Source organism: Sapajus apella, unplaced genomic scaffold (genome assembly GCF_009761245.1).
Source record: "Sapajus apella isolate SASKATOON/1434 unplaced genomic scaffold, GSC_monkey_1.0 scaffold11, whole genome shotgun sequence".
Classification (NCBI taxonomy): domain Eukaryota; kingdom Metazoa; phylum Chordata; class Mammalia; order Primates; family Cebidae; genus Sapajus; species Sapajus apella.
Window position 1 is genome coordinate 2075551 of NW_022436951.1, and position 25649 is coordinate 2101199.

The 25649-nt window shown below is 36.2% G+C and overlaps 1 protein-coding gene across 4 annotated transcripts in view; it reads left to right on the forward strand.

The window, feature by feature from the left end:
* Positions 1–24314, forward strand: part of PRKAA1 (protein kinase AMP-activated catalytic subunit alpha 1) — a 39736-nt gene extending 15422 nt beyond the window's left edge. Inside the window, exons 2-10 of one of the 4 annotated variants that reach the window (XM_032278871.1) lie at positions 4410–4551; positions 6556–6649; positions 7082–7126; positions 10151–10295; positions 13105–13192; positions 15171–15395; positions 18389–18875; positions 18987–19113; positions 20567–24314. In XM_032278871.1, coding sequence (XP_032134762.1) covers positions 4410–4551; positions 6556–6649; positions 7082–7126; positions 10151–10295; positions 13105–13192; positions 15171–15395; positions 18389–18875; positions 18987–19113; positions 20567–20811 — 1598 coding nt within the window. In that variant the 3' untranslated portion in view covers positions 20812–24314. The remainder of the gene's footprint in view (positions 1–4409; positions 4552–6555; positions 6650–7081; positions 7127–10150; positions 10296–13104; positions 13193–15170; positions 15396–18388; positions 18876–18986; positions 19114–20566) is intronic. The other 3 variants (XM_032278872.1, XM_032278875.1, XM_032278873.1) reach the window with 3 other exon arrangements.
* Positions 24315–25649: the final 1335 nt, after the last annotated feature.

Below are 25649 nucleotides of genomic sequence, written 5' to 3' on the forward strand. Positions count from 1 at the left end.
TTTTTTTTTTTTTGAGACGGAGTTTCGCTCTTGTTACCCAGGCTGGAGTGCAATGGCGCGATCTCGGCTTACCGCAACCTCTGCCTCCTGGGTTCAGGCAATTCTCCTGCCTCAGCTACCTGAGTAGCTGGGACTACAGGCGCGTGCCACCGTGCCCAGCTAATTTTTTGTATTTTTAGTAGAGACGGGGTTTCACCATGTTGACCAGGATGGTCTCGATCTCTTGACCTCGTGATCCACCCGCCTCGGCCTCCCAAAGTGCTGGGATCATGGGCGTGAGCCACCGCGCCCGGCCTTCTAAATGATTTTAATTGTATTGCTGTAAAATTGTTATTGCTCTCCTCTAATTTCATACCTCCTATGTTTTCTTATTACTCTGAAAATAGTTAATAAATTTTGCTAATACATTCTTGTATTTCATAGATGAGTTTAATGTCTATTTGTTTTTGTTTTGTTCTTTCGTATTAGAAGACTTTTTGCTTTTTCTTACTTTACCGTTATTTTTGTCATCATCACAGGCCAGGAAGATCCCATAGCCCAGGTTGCTTTTGGTCAATATTGTTTTCCCCAGCAGTATTAACTAGCATGTAGGAGATATTATGTAATGCCACAAGAATGAATTTGAGAGAATGCTTTGAATTCCTATTCCATTTGCTTATTAAATGACAGAATACATGTCCAGAGTTTTTGATAAGCTCCATAGTTTCTTAAAGTTAATTGAGGTTGAAATTCAGTTGAGCAGGGTTTGATAGGAGATTGGTTGGTTTATGATGGTTTGGGAGTTCAGGCCCAAATGGATTCTGCCTTAGTATTCTTTACAAGTCTGAGTCCACTAGTATTGTCCAGTATTATGGCTATCTCCCAGTCCTGTTTCAGCTGAGCAGCTATCAAGAGAAAGTCTGTTGCCAAGCCAGAGCAAGGAGATTTTTGGAGGAGGATGTTCTAAGAAAGAAGGTACTACCTGAAGCAAGCTTTAACAGTCAAGTTTGCTGCTCTTAATCATATTTAATTAGTACTGGAGATTGGACAAAGCCTTACCAGAAATTAGAATGTGCTTCATTTCCGCAGTTGATTTCAGCTGTGATTATAGTGTTGTCTTCCTTCTTTCTCTTAGGCATTTCGTACTATACCCCCATCCCTCTAATATAGTTCTATCATACTTTGAAAACAACCTATATTTGTTCTTTTCATAATTGTGGCTGTGTAAATACTATTTGCTAAGTCAGTATCTATGACTATGTTTTCTTACAAAACTTTAATTTTTACTGGCGTTCATAAATTGTCTCATTTTTTTTGTTTGCTTAATTTATTTTACCTCAGGCTTAATTTCTCACATCTTCCAGTGCCTTTGTAAAATCTCTCTCAATATGATAGTGTATATTTCTAAACTTGTTAGATTATCTCCCCTTCTATCCCCAGAAATAACTCCCTTGGATTCTCTGTCACATTCTTTCTGGATTTGTTGCCTTCTACTTTGCCTCGCCATTTCGAGATTCTCTTAGTTTTTCTCTTATACTGGATCCCTTCTTTGTTGGATTCCATGCCATCTTTCTTGAGTTTCTTCCTGATTTTGATGGAATGTATATTCTCTGGTAGGTTCCTGAAAAAGCTTACACAAAAATTAAATTTTTGGAAATTTAGCCTCATGACTATCTATCTAAATTCTACTGGTGCTGATCATAACTCTGAAAGACACACTCCCTAATGCCATAATCCCAAATGTTGAGATACTGAAAGATAAAAAAATCTCTAAAAATCAGAATCCCTAAATTCTAAAAACCTCATATGTCTAAAATCCTGAAAATCACAATCATGAAAGATTAAAATCCCAAATGTTGAAATGCCGTAAGCCAAAACCCGGGGAAGGGATTAGTGCATATCTGGTCGTATGAAAGATAGTTGCATCATTTTAGTTGCATCATGTTAGGTGGAACGATTGCCTTTTTATTGTGTTTATTTGGAAATTAAGTATGGATTAAGGAGTTGCGTATGGGTGCTGAATTGACAAAGGGTGGATTCGTGGATTTAATTTTAGGTGTCAACTTGACTGGATTAAGGAATACCTAGAAACCTGTTAAAGCATTATTTTGGGTTTGTCTGTGAGGAGATTAGTATGTGAGTCTGGGTGGGCTATGTGGGGAAGATCTGCCTCAATGATGGTGGCTACTATTTAATCTGCTGGGGGCCCAGAGAGAAGAAATTGTTGCCTTTCTGAGAGCTGGAATGGATTTTTCTTCTGCTGTATTGGACATCAGAATATTGAGACTTGCTCAGTAAATGAAGAGATGTCCTTTTCGTTCATCTGTATATGTGAAAGATAAAATCTCTCAAGATCTTGGCTCTTTGGGTGACTCTCTTGCAGTTTTTGTGCAAGTGGTAGTGACCCATTGCAGCATTTGATCGGTCTTGTCAGAAGATTCAGGTTGTCTGGTATTTCAGATGAGCGCAGTTACGAATCTGGGTGCACCTAATTACCAACCATAGAGATATGTGTTTATGCATTTTGCTTTTTAATCTGTGTCTTCATGAATACAGTTTATCTGTTCATGTTACAACTAGAGCAACTGTTGTTAGTACATCTGAGAGTTTATGCTTGCAAAAGTATGTTATTAGTGCCTATTTTACTGTGTGAAGGGGTCTATTAACTGTTCTGTTGTGTTTTTATGTTTCTCAAATAAATCTTTTAAAAATGGAAATAGGCTGGGCGTGGTGGCTTACGCCTGTAATCCAAGCACTTTGGAGAACAAGGCGGGCGGATCACCTGAGGTCGGGAGTTCAAGACCAGCCTGAACAACATGGTGAAACCCCGTCTTTTTAAAAAATAAAATGGAAATAAGTGTCTTTTAGAGAACTTTTTACAAATTATTTTTTCCAGAATCCTGTTTTTAGGATTTTGTTATTTTGGGATTGTGATTTTTGGAATTTTAGATTTTAGGGGTTTTGATCTCTTGGAATTTCAACATTTGGGTTTATGGCATTTGGGATTGTGTCTTTTGGGATTATGGCCTAAACCCAAATTCTGTCACCTCTGACTGTCTGGTGATAGCGTTTAAAATGGAAAGATAAAATGACTTGATTTTTTATTTTTATTTTTAACTGTGATTTAAAAAAATAGAGGCTGGGCATTGTGGCTCACATTTGTAATCCTAGCACTTTGGGAAGTTGAACCTGGTGGATTGCTTGAAGAGGAGTTTGAGCAATATGGTGAAACCTCGTTTCTAAAAAAAATGCAAAAAAATTAGCTGGGTGTGGTGGGGCATGACTGTAGACCCAGGTACTTGGGAGGCTGAGATGGGAGGATAACCTGAGCCTGAGGAGGTTAAGGCTGCTGTGAGCCACGATTGTGACACTGCACTCCATCCTGGGTGATAGAGTGACATCCTGTCTCAAAAAAAGAAAAAAATTAAAAAATAGAGAAACCAAAAAAACTAGAAACCACATGCACATGAACCAGAATTTAAAAGGTATTAAGAGGTTATGGATGGGGAAATGTGTCTATGGCATGAGAGAATCTTTTGGAATGATGGAACTGTTCTGTATCTGACTATATAATACTGGTTACACCAATTTCCATATGTTTTAAAATCCATAGAAATGATACTAAAATAAAAATTTCAATCTATATGTCTGATACTTTAAAAGGTGAAAAATTAAAAGAAATTGAAAGTACAAAAAGGTCTACAGCAAAAAAGAAGTCTCCTTTCTTGCTTGCTTGCTTTAGTCTTCTAGATTTCTTTTCTGGAAGAAACCACTATTACCAATTTCTTATGTATTCTCTTATGTAATCACTCTTAAACATCTGAACATTTGGGGTGAATCCAGCAAAAGAGAGAAGAACTTACATTTGTGTAGCTATTTTCTGAGAATGCTAAATAACTACTCTTAGAATACGTCTAAATATATTATTACTTTTATTTTTTTGAGACAGCCTCAATCATCGCCCGGTGGTGTGATTTGGACTCACTGCAACCTCTGCCTCCCGGGTTGAAGTAATTCTCCTGCCTCACCTCCCAAGTAGCTGGGATTACTAGCATTTATTTCTTTTTATTTATTTATGTTTTTTACTTTTATTTTTTTGTGACAGAGTCTCAATCATCACCCAGGCTGGAGTGCAGTGGTGCAATCTGGTCTTACTGCAGCCTCTGCCTCCTGGGTTCAGGTGATTCTCCTGCCTCGTCTCCCACTGTACCTGGGATTACAGGCAGCTAATTTTTGTAATTTTTAGTAGAGATGGGGTTTCGACATGTTGGCCAGCTCTGGATTGGAACTCCTGACCTCAAGTAATCCACCACCTGGGCCTCCCAAAGTGCTGGGATTACAGGCGTGAGCCGCCGTACCCGGCCAGAATATGTATAAATATATTAATAATCATACTTAGTACTAATTTATTACAATTATTTCCTTTACAGTTGGCAAACATGAATTAACTGGGCATAAAGTGGCTGTGAAGATACTCAATCGACAGAAGATTCGGAGCCTTGATGTGGTGGGAAAAATCCGCAGAGAAATTCAGAACCTCAAGCTTTTCAGGCACCCTCATATAATTAAACTGTAAGCTGTGTTTATATTAAATATAGACCAGTCATCTTTTCATCTTTTTTGTTAACCTACTTAATGTGACAAGTGAAAAAAATGACTGACATTTCTTTTTGTTTCATGAGGGTTTTGAAAAGTTTCTTCCTATGCCGTGTGCAGTGGCTCATGCCTGCAATCCCAGCATTTTGGGAGGCCAAGGTGGGCAGATCACCTGGGGTCAGGAGTTCGAGATTAGCCTGGCCAACATGGTGAAACCCCATCTCTACTAAAAATACAAAAATTAGCTGTGCGTGGTGGTGGGCACTTGTAATCCCAGCTACTCGGGATGCTGAGGCAGGAGAATTGCTTGAACCTGGGAGGTAGAGGTTGCAGTGAGCTGAGATCACGCCTTTGTACTCCAGCCTGGGCAACAAGAGTGAAACTCTGTGTCAAAAAAAAACCAGATTCTTCCTTTGCATGTATTCTTCTAACCCTCCTGATCATCATTTAATCCTATGTTCATGTTTTGCCCTTGTGCTTATCAGCTGTTATCTTGGATTCTTTCCTGTCTTCTGGAAAGGTGCCCTTTTGATAATAATGTTTGGTGCCCCATTACTGTAAAATCAACAATGATCTGCTAGTAAAAACTCTTGACCTCCAAATGCCCACATGCTGTCAGTTAGCCTCACTAGCGAGAATGCAGTAGAAAGGGTTTTTCCCCGTCCTGCTTATACCTGACCATATAGATAACAAAATTTTAGGAATCTAATATTTCAAAAGAGCAGTAATCTTACTGTTGTTTTATAGTTGTCAGTTGTAGAGTCTATAAATAACATATTTCCACCTCAGCTTCTGCTTTGTTATGCAGGCAATAATTTAAAGCTGCTGAACTGGCTAACTCAAGTTTGTTTCACTCTCACCTCTTCTCATTTGTTGAGGTTCCATGGTTTTAAATACTATCCATATGCTTACCACTCCTAAACGTACATCTCTTGCTTTAAGATCTCTTCTTACTTCAGACTCAAAAAATGCTTACTGCTGACTTTACATTTCCATTTGGATGCCCGCAAGGCATTTAAAACTCCACTGGGCCCAAAATGAACTATTACTCTCCCAAACTTGCTCTTCCCACAGTTTTCACTGTCTCAGCTAACAGCCAGTTACCCAGGGCTAAAACTTAGGAACCATTTTTAACTTCCCTGTTTCTTTCATATCTCTTCCTTCAAAATCAAGCTAGCATGTGACTGCTTCTCAGTTCCCTTATCACTGTCAACCTGGTCTCAGCCACCTTCATCTGTCACGAAATCCTGAAGTAACCTCCTGTATCTACCTTTACTATCGACAGTTAATTCTTTACACTGCTGCCATAGTTTTCCTTTTAATATGCCGGATCACATGACTGCTTAAAACATATGATAGCTTCTTTCTTTTTTTTTTTCCCTTTCTTTATTTTTTTTCTTTTTAGCCCCTTTCTGAGACAGTGATAGCTTTTTTCATCTTCCTTGGAGTAAAAGCCAAAGCCTTATTATGGCTTGTAAAATTCTGTGTCCTCTGGCCTGCAGTTAACACCTTTGATTCTACATCCTATTTTTGTCTCCCAGCTTACTCTGCTGTACCCTTACTATTCCTCAAACATGCCAAGCAGGCTTCTACTTGGGGACATTTGTAGCTGCTGTTTTCTCTCCCTGGTTCACCTTCCTCCTAGATAATGGCATAATTTGTTTCCATTCTTCTTTTAGGATCAGCTCAAATGTTACTTTATTGGAAGGCTTCCTTGAGCACTCTGTTTGAAAGCATTCCCCTTAGTTTGCTTTACTTTTCTTCATAGCATGTTCTACCACCTGAGATACTGCTTATTTATTTAGTGTCTGTTTCCTGGCTTCTGGAACATGAACTCCATGAGAGCAGATAATTTTTGTTTCCTGCAGTTTTCCTAGCTCCTAGCATGGTACCTGGTATACTGTAGGTGCTTAGTAAATATTTATTGAATGAATGAATATACATGTTTTAATATTCGTAGACAATTTTTTCTCTCACCAGGTACCAGGTCATCAGTACACCATCTGATATTTTCATGGTGATGGAATATGTCTCAGGAGGAGAGCTATTTGATTATATCTGTAAGAATGGAAGGGTAAGCTGTTCCGATTTAATTCTGTATGTATTTTGTAACTCTCCTTTATCCTTTACTAGCATCAACATGTCAGCAAGCAATTTTAATAGGTCTATTTAATAACCAGTTCCCTTAGTCATATATTTATTTAGAATCATAAGCCATTTAGAACTAGAAAGGATTTTAAAGATTACCTCAGCCTGTTTATACAGATATGTATACTGAGCCTCATGGTTTGTATGTTTGCTTATGGTAACGTGATTTATTAATGACAGAATTGGCTTGAGGTCCCAGAACTCATAATCCTCAGACTTATGCTTCCACAATATACAAATACTTTGAATATTTATCTTAATGTAATTAATACTTACAAAATACATTATTACTTAACAATCTAGGCCTTGCTAGTCAATCCTAGCCACATTTAAATTGCATTCATTTTTTTGGTTTCAGAAATCTGATGTACCTGGAGTAGTAAGAACAGGCTCCATGAAGGAGGTAGGAATTAGATATAAAGAACTTAGAGCTGGAAGGAACTTTAGAAGACATTTTGAACACTATCTTAAGTTACAGATAGAAAACTCAACACTGCCCTCTGCCCGTACTTTTCCTCATACCCAGGTTATGTGGTATGCAAAAGCCCCGTTGTGGGAGAGCTGTATCTAGCCCTGAAAAGAAAGCTTTTCTCACTCCCAGTCTTAAGTTACTTACATTACTCATTCATTTGTTCTATATAGCATGTCTGTTTACTTTCAGCAGAATCAAAGTTTATTAACTAAGTTAATTTTGATTTTACTATTTCTTAACATGATTAATTTCTATTTCAGGTACTCCCCTTCTTTACTCCCATTTTTCCTCACCAAAAAAAAAAAAAAAAAAGTTCTGTGTGGAGAAATGGGAAACAGGCACAACTGATATACTTTTTTTCTTATCTTTTCTGTTTTTTAATTTCGTGATTTTACCTTGTGGGTATTTCTTCAGTTTTACCAGTTGAATATTAAAATTTCAGTGACCATATTTTCTATTTCAAAACTTTATTTTCTGAAATTTTCATTTCTTTAGTCTGCTGTTATTTGCTCAACAGATGTAATAACCTAGTCTGAGGATGACATTAAAAAAAAAAATGTTTTCCTCTGTTCCATCTTGTTCTGTACCTTCTGTGCTCTTTGCTCCTCATTTTTTTCTGTTCATTTTTGTCTTTGATGCATGGCCCTTTTTCAGATATTTGGTGATTCTTGGCTGTCCACTTAATATTTAAGAATAAGATACTAAATGCCAGGCTCATGTGGGTGGAACTTATTGATTGCCAGGTTTTCCTACGTCTTGAATAGGTAGGGACTTGTCCATTTTATTACTGTACATCAAATGCTAATAATAGCAAATAGGTTTTCTTGTATCAGATATTTCAGAAGAAACCTTCCCATATCCTTAAAATCCTTAGCTTAGCTGTTAGTGCTCCAGGAGCTCAGTGTGGGAAAAGAGATACAAGTCTCAGTAGTTAGTATGTTGACTTCTCTTAGCCCCCATGTTTTCCTCAGCATGCCTTATCCCTGCCTTAGTGTCCTTGAAAGCAGAGCTGGTTCAGCCTTACTAGAGGAAATTATAGGTCTTATTCCCCAGTATGGGTGAGTTTAAAAGCTTCTTACTTAAAGTACTTGTCCTGTTTTCAGCCCCCTATGTTTCTAATTTCTAAGGCTTCCCAGGGCTTCGTGTGCAGACATTTATTTCTTACTGGCTTCTATCCCTGTAGGCTTAGGTTTTAGCTTTTTCTTGTAGGTTTAGTCTTTATTACTGTTTATCTATTGTCCTCCTTGGTGACTCCTCTTGATTACTGTTGTATCTTTTGTTCCTTTTGTCTTTATATGCCTCTTTTATTGCTGATGTCATTTTAGTGATGTTTCAAGAATTGGAGACAAAAGATTTAATCTGCTGTGTTTAATGGGAAATGTATTTTGACTTTTCTGATCTTCCTTTATAGACATCCCTTTCTCCATCCTTTGTAATTGTATTTGTTAGGAATATAGTATAATTTTCATTTTTGTAGCCTGTCTAGTTACTTTTTATATTTTGTTTAATCAAGTTTTCTTTTATTTTTTCATATTTGAACAGATACCCTTTTTTTCCCCATGAACCTACAAATCTTCTAGAAATAAAAATATTAGATTGCTAAGGGATTAGTATTTTTCTAGAGGAACAGTATCTTATAATACTTTTTTATTTCAAAATAAATTACTGATTTGTCTCTTCTCCCAGACTATACATGCCCTTTAAGATGTAAGTCTGGTATTAGAATGCTAATTTGTGACCTGTGTTAGAGAATTGCATATTTTAGAGTCCTTTGCCTAGAGGATTAGTAGCTTATTTATTAAAAATGACTTCTTGGGAGCAGGCATGTCCAAGTAATGGTTGTTACTTATGTTGAAAAAAGTGATAAGAATATATGGATACATAGAGAAGTTAAAAAAAACATACTTCAGGCTGGGTGCAGTGGCACATGCCTGTAATCCCAGCACTTTGGGATGCTGAAGTGGGTAGATCGCCTGAGCCTCAGGTGTTTGAGACCAGCCTGGGCAACATGGCAAAGTCCTGTCTCTGTCAAAACTACAAAAATTAGCCAGGGGTGGTGGCATGCACCTGTGGTCCCAACTACTCAGGAGGCTAGGTTTGTAGGATCACTAGAGCCTAGGGAAGTCTAGGCTGCAGTGAGCTGTGATGGCACCACTGCACTCCCGCCTGGCTGACAGAGCAAGATCTGGTCTCAAAATACAGATAAATTAAAAAAAAATTAAAACCAAAAAAATGTAGTTTGTACATATGATTTTTTTTTCAGCAAGCATATTAAAGATAAAATGTTATGATATTTTATTAAATTAATTAAGGTGTTTCTTGTTAAAATGTCTTATACTTTAGGATATATAACAACATAGTTGCTTGCTAGTTTATGAACAGTGCTTAAATATTACTTCCTAATGGTCTAAAATAGTATCCCCCCACCCCAACTTTACTTACTGTACCCGTATTTTGCTTTTTCTTCAAAACAGTATCACTTCTTCAGACTATATTTATTCATCTATTTTTGCCAATTAGAATAGGGCCTTTTTGTTTTATTTATTGCTGTGTAATGAATTTCTAAAACAATGTATAGCACATTGAAGGTATTCAGTAAATGTTAAAAGAATGAAAGATTAAGCATTTCCACCTTGTAAGAGAAAATACGTCAAGTTTCAAGTAGATGTTGAAATTATTTGAAGTAACTCATGAGATATAGAGGAAGGCAAGCTAATGTAGTCATATGCAAATGATAATATTAGAAACTTGAATAACTGATTTGGATTCCAAGACCATCTCAGCATTTCTGCTTGGTGCTGCAAGTGTCTCCTCCTCATGTCAAAAGTATCTCATAAGTGAAGTTCATTTGGAAGATTTTCATGTATTTTGACAATTTTATAGCTTGGAGAATTATAGATAGGAGAATGTACTTTGAAAGACACACCTTTAAAAATGCGTCTCTACTTTTCTTAGCTGGATGAAAAAGAAAGTCGACGTCTGTTCCAACAGATTCTTTCTGGTGTGGATTATTGTCACAGGCATATGGTGGTCCATAGAGATTTGAAACCTGAAAATGTCCTGCTTGATGCACACATGAATGCAAAGATAGCTGATTTTGGTGAGGATAATTTTATTGTTTCTTATGTTCATTTCTGATGTCCTTATTTTCAATAAACCTATGTAGAATTCTTCAGATAACTGTAAAAACTTACATAAAGTAGGCCGGGCTCGGTGGCTCAGCCTGTAATCCCAGTACTTTGGGAGGCCGAGGCGGGTGGATCACGAGGTCAAGAGATCGAGACCATCCTGGTCAACATGGTGAAACCCCGTCTCTACTTAAAAAAAAAAAAAAAAATCAGCTGGGCATGGTGGCGCATGCCTGTAATCCCAGTTACTCAGGAGGCTGAGGCAGGAGAATTGCCTGAACCCAGGGCGCGGAGGTTGCGGTGAGCCGAGATCGCGCCATTGCACTCCAGCCTGGGTAACAAGAGTGAAACTCTGTCTCAAAAAAAAAAAAAACAACTTACATAAAGTAATAGACTGAGTATATCAAAGTATCCTATTTTGTCTATGAACATACAAAAAGAAGAAATGCTAAGAAATCATCTTTTCTTAGCTTTAAATGTCTCTATTATTATTATTATTTTATAGAGACAGGGTTTCACTTTGTCACCTAGGCTGGAGGGCAGTGACATGATCATAGCTCACTGCAGCCCCAAACTACTGGGCCAGGTGACCCTCCTGCCTCAGCCTCCTGAGTAGCTGGGACTGCAGGCGTGCACTACCATGTCAGGCTAAGTTTTATATTTTTGTAGAGATGGGTTCTTGCTATGTTGCCAAGGCTGCTTTTGAACTCCTGGCCTCAAATTATCCTTCTGCCACAGCTTCCCAAAGTATTGAGATTAACAGATGTACACCACTGCACCTGGCTCTTAAAATATCTTTAAAATTAAATTTTAAACAACTTAAGTTGGTAGCATTAGAGAGACCATTCGAAAAGAGAGTATCTGTGAAGGAGAAGGTAGCAGCCTTATTTCTAATATGTTCAGAAAAATCAAGTATGGAAAAGAAGAAAAGTGAGTGGAATTATTTAAAACTTTGAAATCCAGAAGGTGAACTATGGGAATTTTAATTATTTAAAATTATTTGAAACAATTTTTTAATTAAAACAAATTTTTATTTAAAATTATTTTAAAATGTTTTAAATGATAGTAAACTATAATCTGTTTGAAGAACATTTTGATTGTTAAAAATGAATTTTTTTTGGCTGGGCGCAGTGGCTCACGCCTGTAATCCTAGCACTTTGGGAGGCTGAAGCGGGTGGATCACCTGAGGTCAGGAGTTTGAGACTAGCCTGGCCAACATGGTGAAACCCCATCTGTATTAAAAATATAAAATTAGACGGGCATGGTGGCCTGCACCTGTAGTCCCAGCTACCTGGGAGGCTGATGCAGGAGAATCACTGGAATCCGCGAGGCGGAGGTTGCGCAGTGAGCTGAGATCGAACCACTGTACTCCAGCCTGGGCGATAGAGTGAGACTCCGTCTAAAAAAAAAAAAAAAAATTATTTGTTCTATGTTTCCTATATGAGTTGCTATTGACCTTACTAAATCTAAGAGCAAAAGGAATCTCTGTAATTCTTTTGTTTAGGTTAGTTTTAGTTCAAATCAGATAACTTTTTTTTTTTGAGACAGAGTCTCACTCTGTCACCCAGGCTGGAGTGCAGTGGTATGATCTCTGCTCACTGCACTCTCTGCCCCCAGGCTCAAGTGAGTCTCCCACCTCCGCCTCCCAAGTAGCTGGGACCACAGATGCGTGCCACCATACCCAGCTAAGTTTTTTTTGATTTTTGGTAGAGATGGGATTTCACCATGTTGGCCAGGCCGGTCTTGAACTCCTGAGCTCAAGTGATCCACCTGTCTCAGCCTCCCAAAGTGCTAGGATTACAGGTGTGAGCCACCATAATATTTTATATGGTGAGAACAGTCTTTTAAATATTTTCCTCTCAGTTTTGACTACATCTATATATCTATGTCTAATCTATTTAAGTGTTTAGAGATTAACTGAAAAATGCCAATCAAACCTGAGCTGGTTGTTTTGGTGTTTTTTAGTGACTGGCTAAATTATTTGAATTTCTTATTCCTCAGTTGATTATTTTTATAGGGCATGTTTTTGAGGGATCATCGGTTTCTTTTTGGAGTAAAACCATGAGGGAACTTTGAAATTCAAAATTATTGTCTTTAAGGAATCAGAACAGGCTTAATAGGAACTTTGAATTTTAATCCTTCTATTCATCTGTTACAGATTATTTTCCCTAGTAATTTCTGAATTAATAAAATTTAAGTCTGGGCGTGATGGCTCAGCCCTGTAATCTTAGCACTTTGGGAGGCCGATGGGGGCGGATCACGAGGTCAGGAGTTCAAGTGCAGCCTGACCAACATGGTGAAACCCCGTCTCTACTAAAAATACAAAAATTAGCTGGGCAGGGTGCTGTGTGCCTTTTATCCCAGTTACTCAGGAGGCTGAGGCAGGAGAATCGCTTGAACCTGGGAGATGGAGGTTGCAGTGAGCCGAGAGTGTGCCATTGCACTCTAGCCTGGGTGACAGGGGAAGACTCTGTCTCAAAAAAATAAAATAAACAAAAAACCCTTAAACATGCCACGTTTTTTCTAATAAGCAAAATAACCAATAGCTTAATATCTTTGTATTAAACTCTAACAATGCATTAACTTTAAATGTTGAAAGAAATTACACATTTTAGAGCATAGTGGCAGAATATTTTGCTACAGTAGACCACAGGATTTTGTTGAAGCAAATAACAAAATGATGATTTATCATTTTAATGTAAACTCAATTTTATTGTTTAATGGGGTTTTAACTTTTGTCTTTGGGAAATCTTTTGAGTAGCTGATTTTGTGCACTTTCAGGTCTTTCAAACATGATGTCAGATGGTGAATTTTTAAGAACAAGTTGTGGCTCACCCAACTATGCTGCACCAGAAGTAATTTCAGGAAGGTAGTATTTGATAACCCTGCCACCCTCAATACATTTGAAATTGTCTTTTTCTCCTAGATTTTGTTAGTCTATAGTTCATATTTAATTCTAATGAAAGGAAAGAAATATAAGGCTTTTTCTTTTCTTAACCACGTTATAAGCTAATGAGGGTTAAGGACTACAAGTCAACATTATGTTAGAGTTGTTAGAAGAGAGTACATTACTTTTTTTCCCTGGTAGAAGAAATGGAAAGTTTGAAGCTAGGGTGTTTAAAAGCTAGGTAAGACCCTGGAAACTTGAATAATACAGAAATATCTAGTAGGTAGAAGTGGTTTACTATTTACTTAGAGGAAAAATTAAACATGTAATACGTAGCTTTAATTTTTTACATAGATAGCATTTTGTAGTACCTTTATGTTTCATGATAAAATGTCTTGGGGAATTGGTTTGAAGTAATCTTTAGACTTCATTTATGATGAAGCCTTTTAGAAACTGCAATATTATAAGAATTTTAAACTCTCAATTTACTAACCACCAACATTCAGAACATGAAGATATTTGTACAGTATAGCTTTTTGAATAGTTTGTAAAATAGGAGAATATTTTTAAGAGTAACTCTTTGTTCTTCACTGTACTACTGAAATTGAAAACAGAAGCTCAAGTTTACTAGTTTTTATAATGAACTTTAATAACTTTTTATGCAAACCATGCTTATTTGTGTGAGTATTCAGCATCTTGATTAATTCAGAATGCAGAAATACTGTAGTATTTTCTTTCTGTTTTCATAAGCTTGTTGGCTTAGGCTGCCCAAAGAAATGAGATTTGTGTAAAAATATGGCTATGAGTGAGACAGGAGTACCTAATTTTAGATTTATCAAGTTTCATCTTTTTAAAAACAATGTCAAAAATTATTTTAAAAATTAAAAAAAAAATTATTGTCTATCTTAATTCTTTTAGGTAGAAAATAGGACATGGAGACTGTGGAAAGTGTTATTTAAATAAATAAAAAGAAATGTTGTAACTGTGCATATATGCAGTGAGTTATTACTGAAATTAATTTTTCTAATTTGGATAAGGTCTTTCTTCAAGCTCTCAGTATATGAGAACTTTTACTTTTTTTTTTTTTTGAGATGGACTCTCGCCGTCACCAGGCTGGAGTGCAGGGTCAAGATTTCAGCTCGCTGCAACCTCTGCCTCCTGGGTTCATGTGATTCTCCTGCCTCAGCCTCCTGAGTATCTGGGACTACAGGCACGCGCCACCATGCCCAGCTAATTTTTGTATTTTTTTGGTAGAGATGGTGTTTCACCATGTTGGCCAGGATGGTCTTGATCCCTTGACCTTGTGATCTGCCTGCCTCAGCCTCCCAAAGTGCTGGGATTACAGTTGTGAGGCACCCCACCCAGCGTGATAACTTTACTTTCAAAAGAATATTTATTGATCAGTTCAGCAATACATAAATTTAAAGAGATCCTTTTCCTGAATCTAGACTTTGAATGGGTAGTCTAACTAGTCTGCAGCTAGTTAAGGCAGTTGACTAGAGTGCACTGCAAATAGGATTTAAAAATCTTCTGTGAACCTCTTGGCTTTCTTCCACAGCCTCACAATCCTTTCATCTTGGTGTAAGGGGTCTTGGGTTATTGGGATTGTGGGTTCAGAGTCCATTACTAAAGAATATTCTCAGTTAATGAAATACCACTTAATCTCTTCTCTGTAACAAAAACCAATGGTTTTAAATTGAATGATGATATGTTTGTTCAAGTTTTGGCCCTAGTAAATAGTAAGAACAGAATTTTAGCCATGGTGTGTAATTTACAAAACTTCTTGACTTTTGTTTTCAAAGATAATACTGTTAGAATTAAGTGTAGCATGTAGTAGTGGCTATGGAAACCAAATTCTGCTTATGAATTCTTTATGAAATATCCATATTTGAAATTTTTGATTAACAGATTCTTAGGTTAAAATGATTCTTTAATCCAATTGTTATATTTCCTGTTACAGATTGTATGCAGGCCCAGAGGTAGATATATGGAGCAGTGGGGTTATTCTCTATGCTTTATTATGTGGAACGCTTCCATTTGATGATGACCATGTGCCAACTCTTTTTAAGAAGATATGTGATGGGATCTTCTATACCCCGCAATATTTAAATCCTTCTGTGATTAGCCTTTTGAAACATATGCTGCAGGTGGATCCCATGAAGAGGGCCACAATCAAAGATATCAGGTAATAAAGCAATTTGGAAGCTATCAGATCTAATAGTATCCATGATAAAAGTTAAGTGAAAAAAAAAGTTGCAGAACAGAATATATAGTGTAATCCTGTTTTTATGTGAAAAAGTGGAGTGTATAGACACATTTTATTTTGGTATTAAAAATACATAGTAAACTGGTTACCTTAGGGAAGTAAGATTAGTAAGAGGGAGGGGCTTTCACTTTTTACTTACACATTTTTGTTTTGAAATTACATATAATATTTAATATATTTAAAATATTATAGTATTACATGTCAATATAATAACAGTGAACATTATATTACTTTTTAAATTAACAAGCTAATGAAAGGCTGGTGCAGTGGATCACATGTAATCTGAGCACTTTGGGAGGCTGAGGGAGGAGGATCATGTGAGCTTAAGAGTTTGAGATCAGCCTGGATAACATAGCAAGGCTGTGTGTGTGTGTGTGTGTGTGTGTGTGTGTGTGTGTGTATACGTGTACATCTTTTTTTTTTAAATTATTATTTTTTTTGACACAAGGTCTTGCTCTGTCAGCCAGGATGGAGTGCAGTGGTGTGATCATAGCTCATTGTAGCCTGTAACTGCTGGGCCAAGTGATCCTTCCATCTTAGCCTCCCTAGTAGCTGGGACTATGGCATCCACCACCATGCCTAGCTGCCTTGTTTTTTTTTTTTTTTTTTTTTTTTTGTAGTGATAAGGTCTCACTATTTTTGCCCAGGCTGGTCTTGAACTCCTGGCCTCAAGTAATCCTCATACCTTTTCCTCCCAGTGTTGGGATTACAGGTGTGAGCCAGTATGCCTGGTGTTAGGATTAATACTTTTCAGTAGTAAATTTCAGTAGTAAATACTTTTCAGTAGTAAATTTCAGTAAATCTGTTTGATATCGTATCTCATGAATTATTATATTTTTTTCCTTTTTTTTAATCCCAAGGAATGAGAAAATTTAATTGACATGTTTTTCCTAGTAGTACACATTCAATTATATGCAAAAATCCTGTTTTGTAGGTAAAAGTCAGTATTACCAGTTTCATCTGGTTCAACCTAGTGGTTTAAGACAAAAATGATGACAAATTTTCTTCTCAAATTTGGGTGAGCCATTTCTGATGAAGACCTAAACAATTTTACTGCAAGCTTTGTTTCTTCTTTTTTTTCCCCACATGGAAATTTTGCTGTCTTTGGTCTTCTAATGGCTAGACTGCACATTTATCTGAGAAGGAAGAAAGAAATCAGATATGGATCTAGAAATAGTAAATACGAAAGCAGCATGAATGTAATGAAGAAGAAGGAAAGATTATTTGTAGAACTTGAAGCTAAAACTTTCCATTTACTACACATGTTTTAGACTAGCTAAAAAAGAGACCATGCATGTCAGGGCATGATTTTACCACCAAAGGGAAAGGATACATCATTCTCTAAAATTTATGTTTTAAAACTACCTAGGTAACAAATGTTTTTGCTTGTGTTTTACGTATTTTCTTCCAATTAAAATGTAATACATGACAATTGAAAAAGACTTAGAAAAACATCAAAAAAAATAGAGAAGAGAATAAAAATTACCTTTAATCCCATGACCCAGAAGATAACAATTGTTCTTTTGTTTTTTATTTTTTCCTCTCTGGATCTTTTTTTTTTTTTTTTTTTTTTTTCAGTTTTAGTTTTAGCATAGTGTTTGACATAGTGCAGGTCAAACATATTCTTAAGTATATGAAGTTAGGGAATTAGAATAGGAAATCATTCAGGGCATGGCCTTTCCAGTCACATAGAACTGAGTTACAATCCTGGTTCTATCACTTACTGTCTTTATGACCTTGAGCATGTTCTTTGATGTTTTTTTTTTGTTTGTTTTTTGTTTTTTTGAGACAGAGTTTTGCTCTTGTTACTGAGGCTGGAAGGCAATGGCACAATCTTGGCTCACCACAACCTCCGCCTCCTGGGTTCAGGCACTTCTCCTGCCTCAGCCTCCTGAGTAGCTGGGATTACAGGCATGCGCCACCATGCCCAGCTAATTTTCTGTATTTTTGGTAGAGATGGGGTTTCACCATGTTGACCAGGATGGTCTCGATCTCTTGACCTCGTGATCCACCCGCCTAGGCCTCCCAAAGTGCTGGGATTACAGGCATGAGCCACCGCGCCCGGCTAGATGTTTTTTTTTTTTTTTTTTTTTAAACCTCAGTTCCTTCATTTAAAACAAGGAGATACTATTATCTTCATATAACTGTTTTGAGAATAAGGGGAGATAACTTATATGAAGCGTTTAGCATAAAACTTAGCACACAGTAAGTACTCAATAGTTATCTACTATTTTTCTTGTTGTTATATTATTTGCACTTAACATTATATCAAAAGAGTATTATAATGAAGATACTTAATATGTTATCTTTCTGAGCTGGAAATAAGCTGTTTTTTGTCATTGTCATTTGTCCCATAACTTTTTCCCCCCATTGGTACATCAGTGCATTCTCCCTTTTTTTTTTTTTTTTTTTTGTTTTGAGTTGGAGTCTCGCTTTATTGCCTAGGATGGAGTGCAGTGGCACAACCTTGGCTTGCTGCAACCTCTGCCTGCCGGGTTCAAGTGATTCTCCTGCCCTAGCCTCCCCAGTAGCTGGGATTACAGACAGGTACCACCATACCTGGCTAATTTTTGTATTTTTAGTCGAGACAGGGTTTCACTATGTTGACCCGGCTGCTCTTGAACTCCTGACCTCATGATCCGCCTGCCTCGGCCTCCCAAAGTGTTGGGATTACAGGCGTGAGCCACCGTGCCTGGCACATTCTCCCTCTTAAAACTGGAGGAAAACTGGAGCATTTCCCTCAACATACACGATGAAGTATGAGCAGAAGAGGAAAATTTCAGTGGAAAAAGTGATAATAATATAGTATGGGTATAAATATATATGAATTCATATTCTAAATTCCCCAAACTATTACTCTCAGTGTCTGCTCTATTCAAAATCCTTCTCCTGATCCTGCCATTTTCTCTCAGGGAACATGAATGGTTTAAACAGGACCTTCCAAAATATCTCTTTCCTGAGGATCCATCATATAGTTCAACCATGATTGATGATGAAGCCTTAAAAGAAGTATGTGAAAAGTTTGAGTGCTCAGAAGAGGAGGTTCTCAGCTGTCTTTATAACAGAAATCACCAGGACCCTTTGGCAGTTGCTTACCATCTCATAATAGATAATAGGAGAATAATGAATGAAGCCAAAGATTTCTATTTGGCGACAAGCCCACCTGATTCTTTTCTTGATGATCACCACCTGACTCGTCCCCATCCTGAAAGAGTACCATTCTTGGTTGCTGAAACACCAAGGGCACGCCATACCCTTGATGAATTAAATCCACAGAAATCCAAACACCAAGGTGTAAGGAAAGCAAAATGGCATTTAGGAATTAGAAGTCAAAGTCGACCAAATGATATTATGGCAGAAGTCTGTAGAGCAATTAAACAATTGGATTATGAATGGAAGGTAAGAAAGAAGTAACATTTTGATTATTAGCATATTTGGCAAACCCATAGTCTATAAAATGTTTTATAGAAGAACTACTTTTGACTTTGTTTTTGTTATACCATGTGCTAGGTTGTAAACCCCTATTATTTGCGTGTACGAAGGAAGAATCCTGTGACAAGCACTTACTCCAAAATGAGTCTACAGTTATACCAAGTGGATAGTAGAACTTACCTACTGGATTTCCGTAGTATTGATGGTATGTACATCACATAAACAACGTACATTAGACCATGTTACTAACTTGGTATTTTATTCTTTGATTCTTTTGAAGCTTCTTGACTTGTTCTTAGTAATTCAGTTGCACAGGAATAGAAAACGTGACTTCTTGTGCCTTTGCAGTATTAACATTTATGAATCTTATTATTTTTGTAATCTTAATAGCATGCTGTCCTTTTAAGATTATCATCTTGCAAAATCCTTAAAGCTAGGTGCAGTCTGATCGTAAGGTGATAGTTTCTGCTGCATTTGTTTTTTTGGTGTGGTTCATTTTGGAAAGAGAAAATGTTTTATTTAGAAATAAATACTGACTTTCCTATGAGTTTTATTATTAAATAAGTTTTCAGCATTGGCCATTTCAATTGCATTGAGATATGGTGTTGAGTGTAGGTGTGGTGGCTCATGCCTGTAACAGCCCAGCGCTTTGAGAGGCCGAGGTGGGAGGATCGCTTGACCCCAGGAATTTGAGACCAGCCTTAGCAACAGAGTGACACTGTGTCTCTACAAAATATTTATTTAAAAAATACAGTATCACCTTTGCTTATGGAAGGTTGCATAGAATTATTAGATAAGGTTCACCTATGAATTTTTTTCTTCTTTATAAATTTAAAGATAGTACACACATAGTAGCAGACAGACACAGGTTTGAGCCATGATATGTTGGCCAAACTGGTTTGTCCGGTTATCTTTAGGTGTCTTATAGTATGGATCTGCTAACATATACTAATGCAGTCTGAAATATGGAATGGGTTTTATTTTTCTCGTATTTGGATCAAATTTGCAACCTTAGATTTATTAGTACTTCGGTATACCAATTGAATACCATTTTTGTTTTTGTATTGTGTTCCCAACCTTAGTTTTTCTTTGATTTTTATTCATTGGAATTGTTGCTTTTTTATGAAATGCTAAATGAAATATGAAGGGAAAGTGGAAAGTAAAAAGCACTGAGCTGAGAGGAGAGTTGGGTTCTAGACTAACCTTTTCATTTGTTACCTTGGGCAAATCACTTCTCTGGGTTTGTTTTCTTATCAATAAAGTGAGGGGTTGGATGAGATGGTTTCCAGTATACCTTCCAAATTTTAAGTGCATTGATTCTATGACTTTAATATAGAGGGATTAATTTTTGTACTATAGAATAATATTTATTAATCCTTAGATTGTTAAGTTTGTTGAGTTTCTTAACCTTGGATTGCAACTGATGAGTAACTATACTGTGCCCAACCTTGATTAGCCATCTTGAGAATACACACTGTATGTAAAAAAGGTGAATGGTGTAATACAGGCTCGTTGCCTCTATTTTAGAATGTACTTAGAGTAAACATACTCTTGATAGCTGGCCAGTGGCCCCAGTTAATGAAGCAAATTCAATATTGTTATAAAAATTTTGGGGGTAAGGTCATAGACTATAATAAATTGAAATTCTTTTTACCCAGATGAAATTACAGAAGCCAAATCAGGGACTGCTACTCCACAGAGATCGGGATCAGTTAGCAACTATCGATCTTGCCAAAGGAGTGATTCAGATGCTGAGGCTCAAGGAAAATCCTCAGAAGTTTCTCTTACCTCATCTGTGACCTCACTTGACTCTTCTCCTGTTGACCTAACTCCGAGACCTGGAAGTCATACAATAGAATTTTTTGAGATGTGTGCAAATCTAATTAAAATTCTTGCACAATAAACTTAAAACTTTGCTTATTTCTTTGGTAGCAATAAGCATGCATAAGTTGTAGCCAAGTGCTTCCATTTGTAATCAAGTTATACATAATTATAAGTGAGGACTGGCATTTTGGAATGTAATTTGCACAGAGATTGGAACATGATTAATAGTTAAAAGCCTAATATGCAGAAATCAATTAAGATCATTTTGTTGTTCATTGTGCAGTATGTATATAGCATAATATATAGGTCTCTCAGGCTCATTTGATTTTTGGCTATTTTATATTTAGTGTACACAGGGCTTTGAAATTATTAATTTACATAAAGCCTTCATATATTATTACATGTTATATATTTGCTTCATAAATTTATTCAATAAATATTTGCCTAGAATTCTCAGAGACCTTTATAGGTGATTTTGTTTTCTGGGCTCTTTAACTACTTAAATAGCTGGTATCTTCCAGCATTAGTAACAATCTGGATAACTTCTTCCATAGCCCTCCTTTTTTTTGAGATGGAGTCTCACTCTGTCACCCAGGCTGGAGTGCAATGGCATGGTCTCGGCTCATTGCAACCTCCACCTTCCGGATTCAAGTGATTTTCCCGTCTCAGCCTCCTGAGTAGCTGGGACTACAGGTGTGTGCCACCACACCTGGCTAATTTTTTGTATTTTTGGTAGAGAGGGTGTTTTACTGTGTTGGCCAGGCTGGTCTCAAACTCCTGGCCTTGTGATCTACCCACTTCAGCCTCCCAAAGTGCTGGGATTATAGGTGCAAGCCACCACACCCAGCCTCCATATCCCCTTTTAAAATTCCGTAATGTATGGTAAGTCATATCAGATATCAAACCTAATTTAAATTTTATTTTAGCTCTACAAGTCCAAAAACAGAATTTATATATTCAGATACTTTAGCACTAATTTTAATCTTAAAAATTTCCCACTATATTCTGTATACAGAATGTTCTTTTTGTTACAAGAGCTGAGTTGCATATACTGTAAATAAATAAATTATTTTTGCCAATTTCTTAAATTCCTCTGGCTCATCATGTCAGTATTGGGTATATGCAAACAGCGCTAGTTATTTGATCAAGTATCCTTGAAATTGATTCAGTGCATAGAAAGACTATCTCTTAAAATCTTTAAGTGTTTGGCTATGACTCGCCCCCCAAATTTTATTATGAACATTTTTAAAAACAGAAAAATTGAAAAACTAGGGTAAGCACATGTATGTCTACCGTTAAGAATCAGCAGTTGTTAATGTTTTGTAATTTGATTCTCTATACCTATATACGTATAAAGATACAACTAGTTATGCATATATATGCATACATGTATGTGTGTATGTATATATGCTTTTTTTTCCCCTGAACCATTTGGATGTTACAGACATACTTATCACCATGAAAATACTTCAAGCATCTCCTAAAGATAATGATATTCTCCTAAAAAAAACCATAATAGTACTGTGAAATTAATAATTCTCCAATATCATCTAATCAAGCCATATTTAAATGTCTGAAGTTATCCTCCAAAGTTCTTTGTAGCTGATTATTTCAAACCAGGATCCAATTAAAGTTTACATATGACATTTGGTTATAACTCTTTAGTTGGATATGACATTATTATTATTTTGATAAAATGTGGAGCAAATCAATTCTGTTGATAAACAGTCACATTTGTTTTGGACTTTTTAAAAAATAAGCATTATGGGAACTGTGTAAAGATATTTGATTTTCCTAAGGTCTCTGATTTACACTGATATTTTCTTTTTCTCATTCTTAGTAATAGCATCACACAATAGATGTAAATGAAGATTTAGTCAACTGAGATACAATTGGTATCATGTGTATGCTAATAAATTAATATTATATCACTCATATTTGCCTTATGCTAACTTTAAGAAATTGATTTTTTTTGTATTAATCATTTTCCCATTGCAACAGAGCTATATTTTTTCTATTTTAGGAATCATATTTTAGGATGATTTTTGGCAAGTATAGTAAGGACCTGTGTAACCAGATGATGATGAACTCATGTGTCATGATAGCTTGCTTAAATGGTGACTCTAGTAGATTTCACTCAAGCACTTGTAGAATCATGCACTGAATTCAGAAGAAAAATCTTGCTGCTTTTTGTCCAGGGCTTGTTCTATTCAACTTCTAATTTGAAAGCTGTACAAAGTAATAGAAGTTCCATTTAAATATGAGTTCAAAAGTGTATTTATAACTTGTATGTGGCCCTCTCTTTAGGAGATTCTAATTTTATTTAGGGTCTCTAAATGCAGCAAATGTTCCTGATGTTAACAGAAGACTGTATTTTTAAAGTTTCAAATTTGTATATAGAATTAAGTAATGGTTCTATATAAGCTGTTGTGGGGAGAGGGGACGAAAAGAAGGAACCAATTAAATAGGACTTTCTAAAAATTGTTAATTTTGTAAACTTTGCCTGTAAGTTATTGTGATTCCTTTTAGTTACTGTGTTTTATTTTGAAAATATTTAAATATTGCACTCGTATAAATAGTATGATAAATGCACAGACAATTGCAGTAAATTCTTTTTAAGCTAGGGTATTTGAAATGACAACCTTTGGTTAAGTGTGTCAAGATTGCAACAGAATTTTCACAAAATTTTGTCGTTTGCAAATTCTTACTAATATTGAAGTGGTAAGGGAGTCAATGCAAATGATTTTTAATCTTTTTTAAATTATCTTTTCAGCAATTTATATTTTTTGTGACTTTATGCAACCATATTTTTACTTTGTCTTGACAACTGAAAGATGTATAAGGTTTTTTTTTTTTTTTTTTTTTTTGCCAGAAATGTACTGTATACATAGTTTTAAATATAACAGATTTTACTGATATGTAAAAATTTTGCCATTAAAATAATTGATTTCTCACTGAGAAGAACTTTTCTACCAGGATGGGGCATATGGGAGCTTAATATATCACATCTAATTTAAAATAATTTTACTGAAATAAACTCCATTGCTTTTACTTTATTTTTTTTCTTGAGATGCTTTTGTAGTTTTTCAGAGTTTTAGATTATTTTATACAAAATCCTTCTCTTCTCTGCCCAGCACTGCTCTTTTTGATGTTGTAGTGACACCATTCACATTGAATTAATGCTTGGTAGCCTGTGGCTAGATGTAGAACTCCATGCATCTATGTTCTGACTGGCACCTTTAGAACTTTAGAATGAAAGAAAAGTGGGTGTTGTCCCAATCTTTTTTTCCCTTAATTCCTTCCCCTGTCTTCCCACCCATAATAGAAATTTTATTTCCATTGTGAGTTCTGACAAGAATGAAATTCCACATACAACTTAACTGTAATTTGTTGGTAGGTAGAAGTTAATATTTGTGGTTCATGTATATTTTGACCAAAGTATATTTAAGTATACAATTTCAATTTCTTGATTTAGAAATATGATATAATAAAGAAAAACTTCATTTATCATCTTTTACAATGTACTTACATGTTTTGAACCTCTGGAAAAACTCTGGAAAAAAAAAAGGCTAAGTATCTGTGCACCTTTCTTTTTAACAATGTACTGGCTGGGCGCAGTGGCTCATACCTGTAATTCCAGCACTCTAGGAGGCCAAGGTGGGTGGATCCCCTGAGGTCAGGAGTTCAAGACCAGCCTGGCTAACATGGTGAAACCCCATCTCTACTGAAAATATAAAAATTAGCTGGGTGTGGTGGTGGGCGCTTGTAGTCCTACCTACTCAAGAGGCCCGCGGCATGAGAACCGCTTGAACCCGGGAGGTGGAGGTTGCAGTGAGCTGAGATCATGCGACTGCACTCTAGTCTGGGCGATAGAGTGAGACTCTGTCTCAAAAAAACCCCACAAAACAACAACAAAAAACAATGTACCTAGAAATATAAAATATAGTGCCTGACCACATTTAAGTTCTCAAACAATTGTGATTTTTGTCTTGACCACCTGAGTCTTGATGTCATCTAAAAACCAACCACTTGAACAAAACATTAAGATAGATACAACAAAAGCCAAAGCAACTATCATTTATCAGTTGGTAATCTTTTATTCAGTTAGAATCCTACTACTGTTAGAATTCAATTAGTATTAAATATTGTATCCATGTGGGATTGTTAGGTAGGGGCTTGTGCTAGATTGACACTCTGTTATCTTTAAGACAACAAAAGAAAACTGCTAAAGAGTGTTAGGAATAGTATACAAGGTTGTATTTTTAGGGAATGTATAAATTACTACAGGTATTTACCCTGGCTGTACAAAAATTGTCCAAGAAAGTCTTATTTGAAAAATCAGGGTATTTATTGAACTCTTATTTATTGTAAATAAATAAACTGTTCTCTTTGCTGTAAATGCCAATAAATTATGATAAATTTAAAGGATTTTGAAAAATGATCATGTTATCTTAAAAAGACAGCATAAGACATTGTATTAGGTGAATCAAAATCATAGACCAGTCAGAGTTAGTAGAGAAGTGGTGGGTGAAGTATAAAAACTTAGTGGGAGCTACCCTTTAACAGAGTAGAGGGGATCAGGGTTAGGTTATTTGAGAGATTTAGCAGAAACCCTACTAGTTAGGGGCACAGCTTCAAGCACCATTTAGTCACTCTGCAAACTCTATTCCTTCTTACGGCTACTATGAACTAATGGCATATGCAAGTGACCATAAGATAAATCCTGCTCTGGGCATCTTGTTAGGGAGGTACATGTTTTCTTTAAGACTTTTATAGAGATATGTACAGAAAACTGCACAAATAAATATTTGGCTTAATTTTCAGTGTTTCAGGTATACATGGAACAGCCATGTAAACCTCTAGACAGATTAAGAAACACTGCCACCAACTTGTGTCTTATAATTAATATCAGAAATG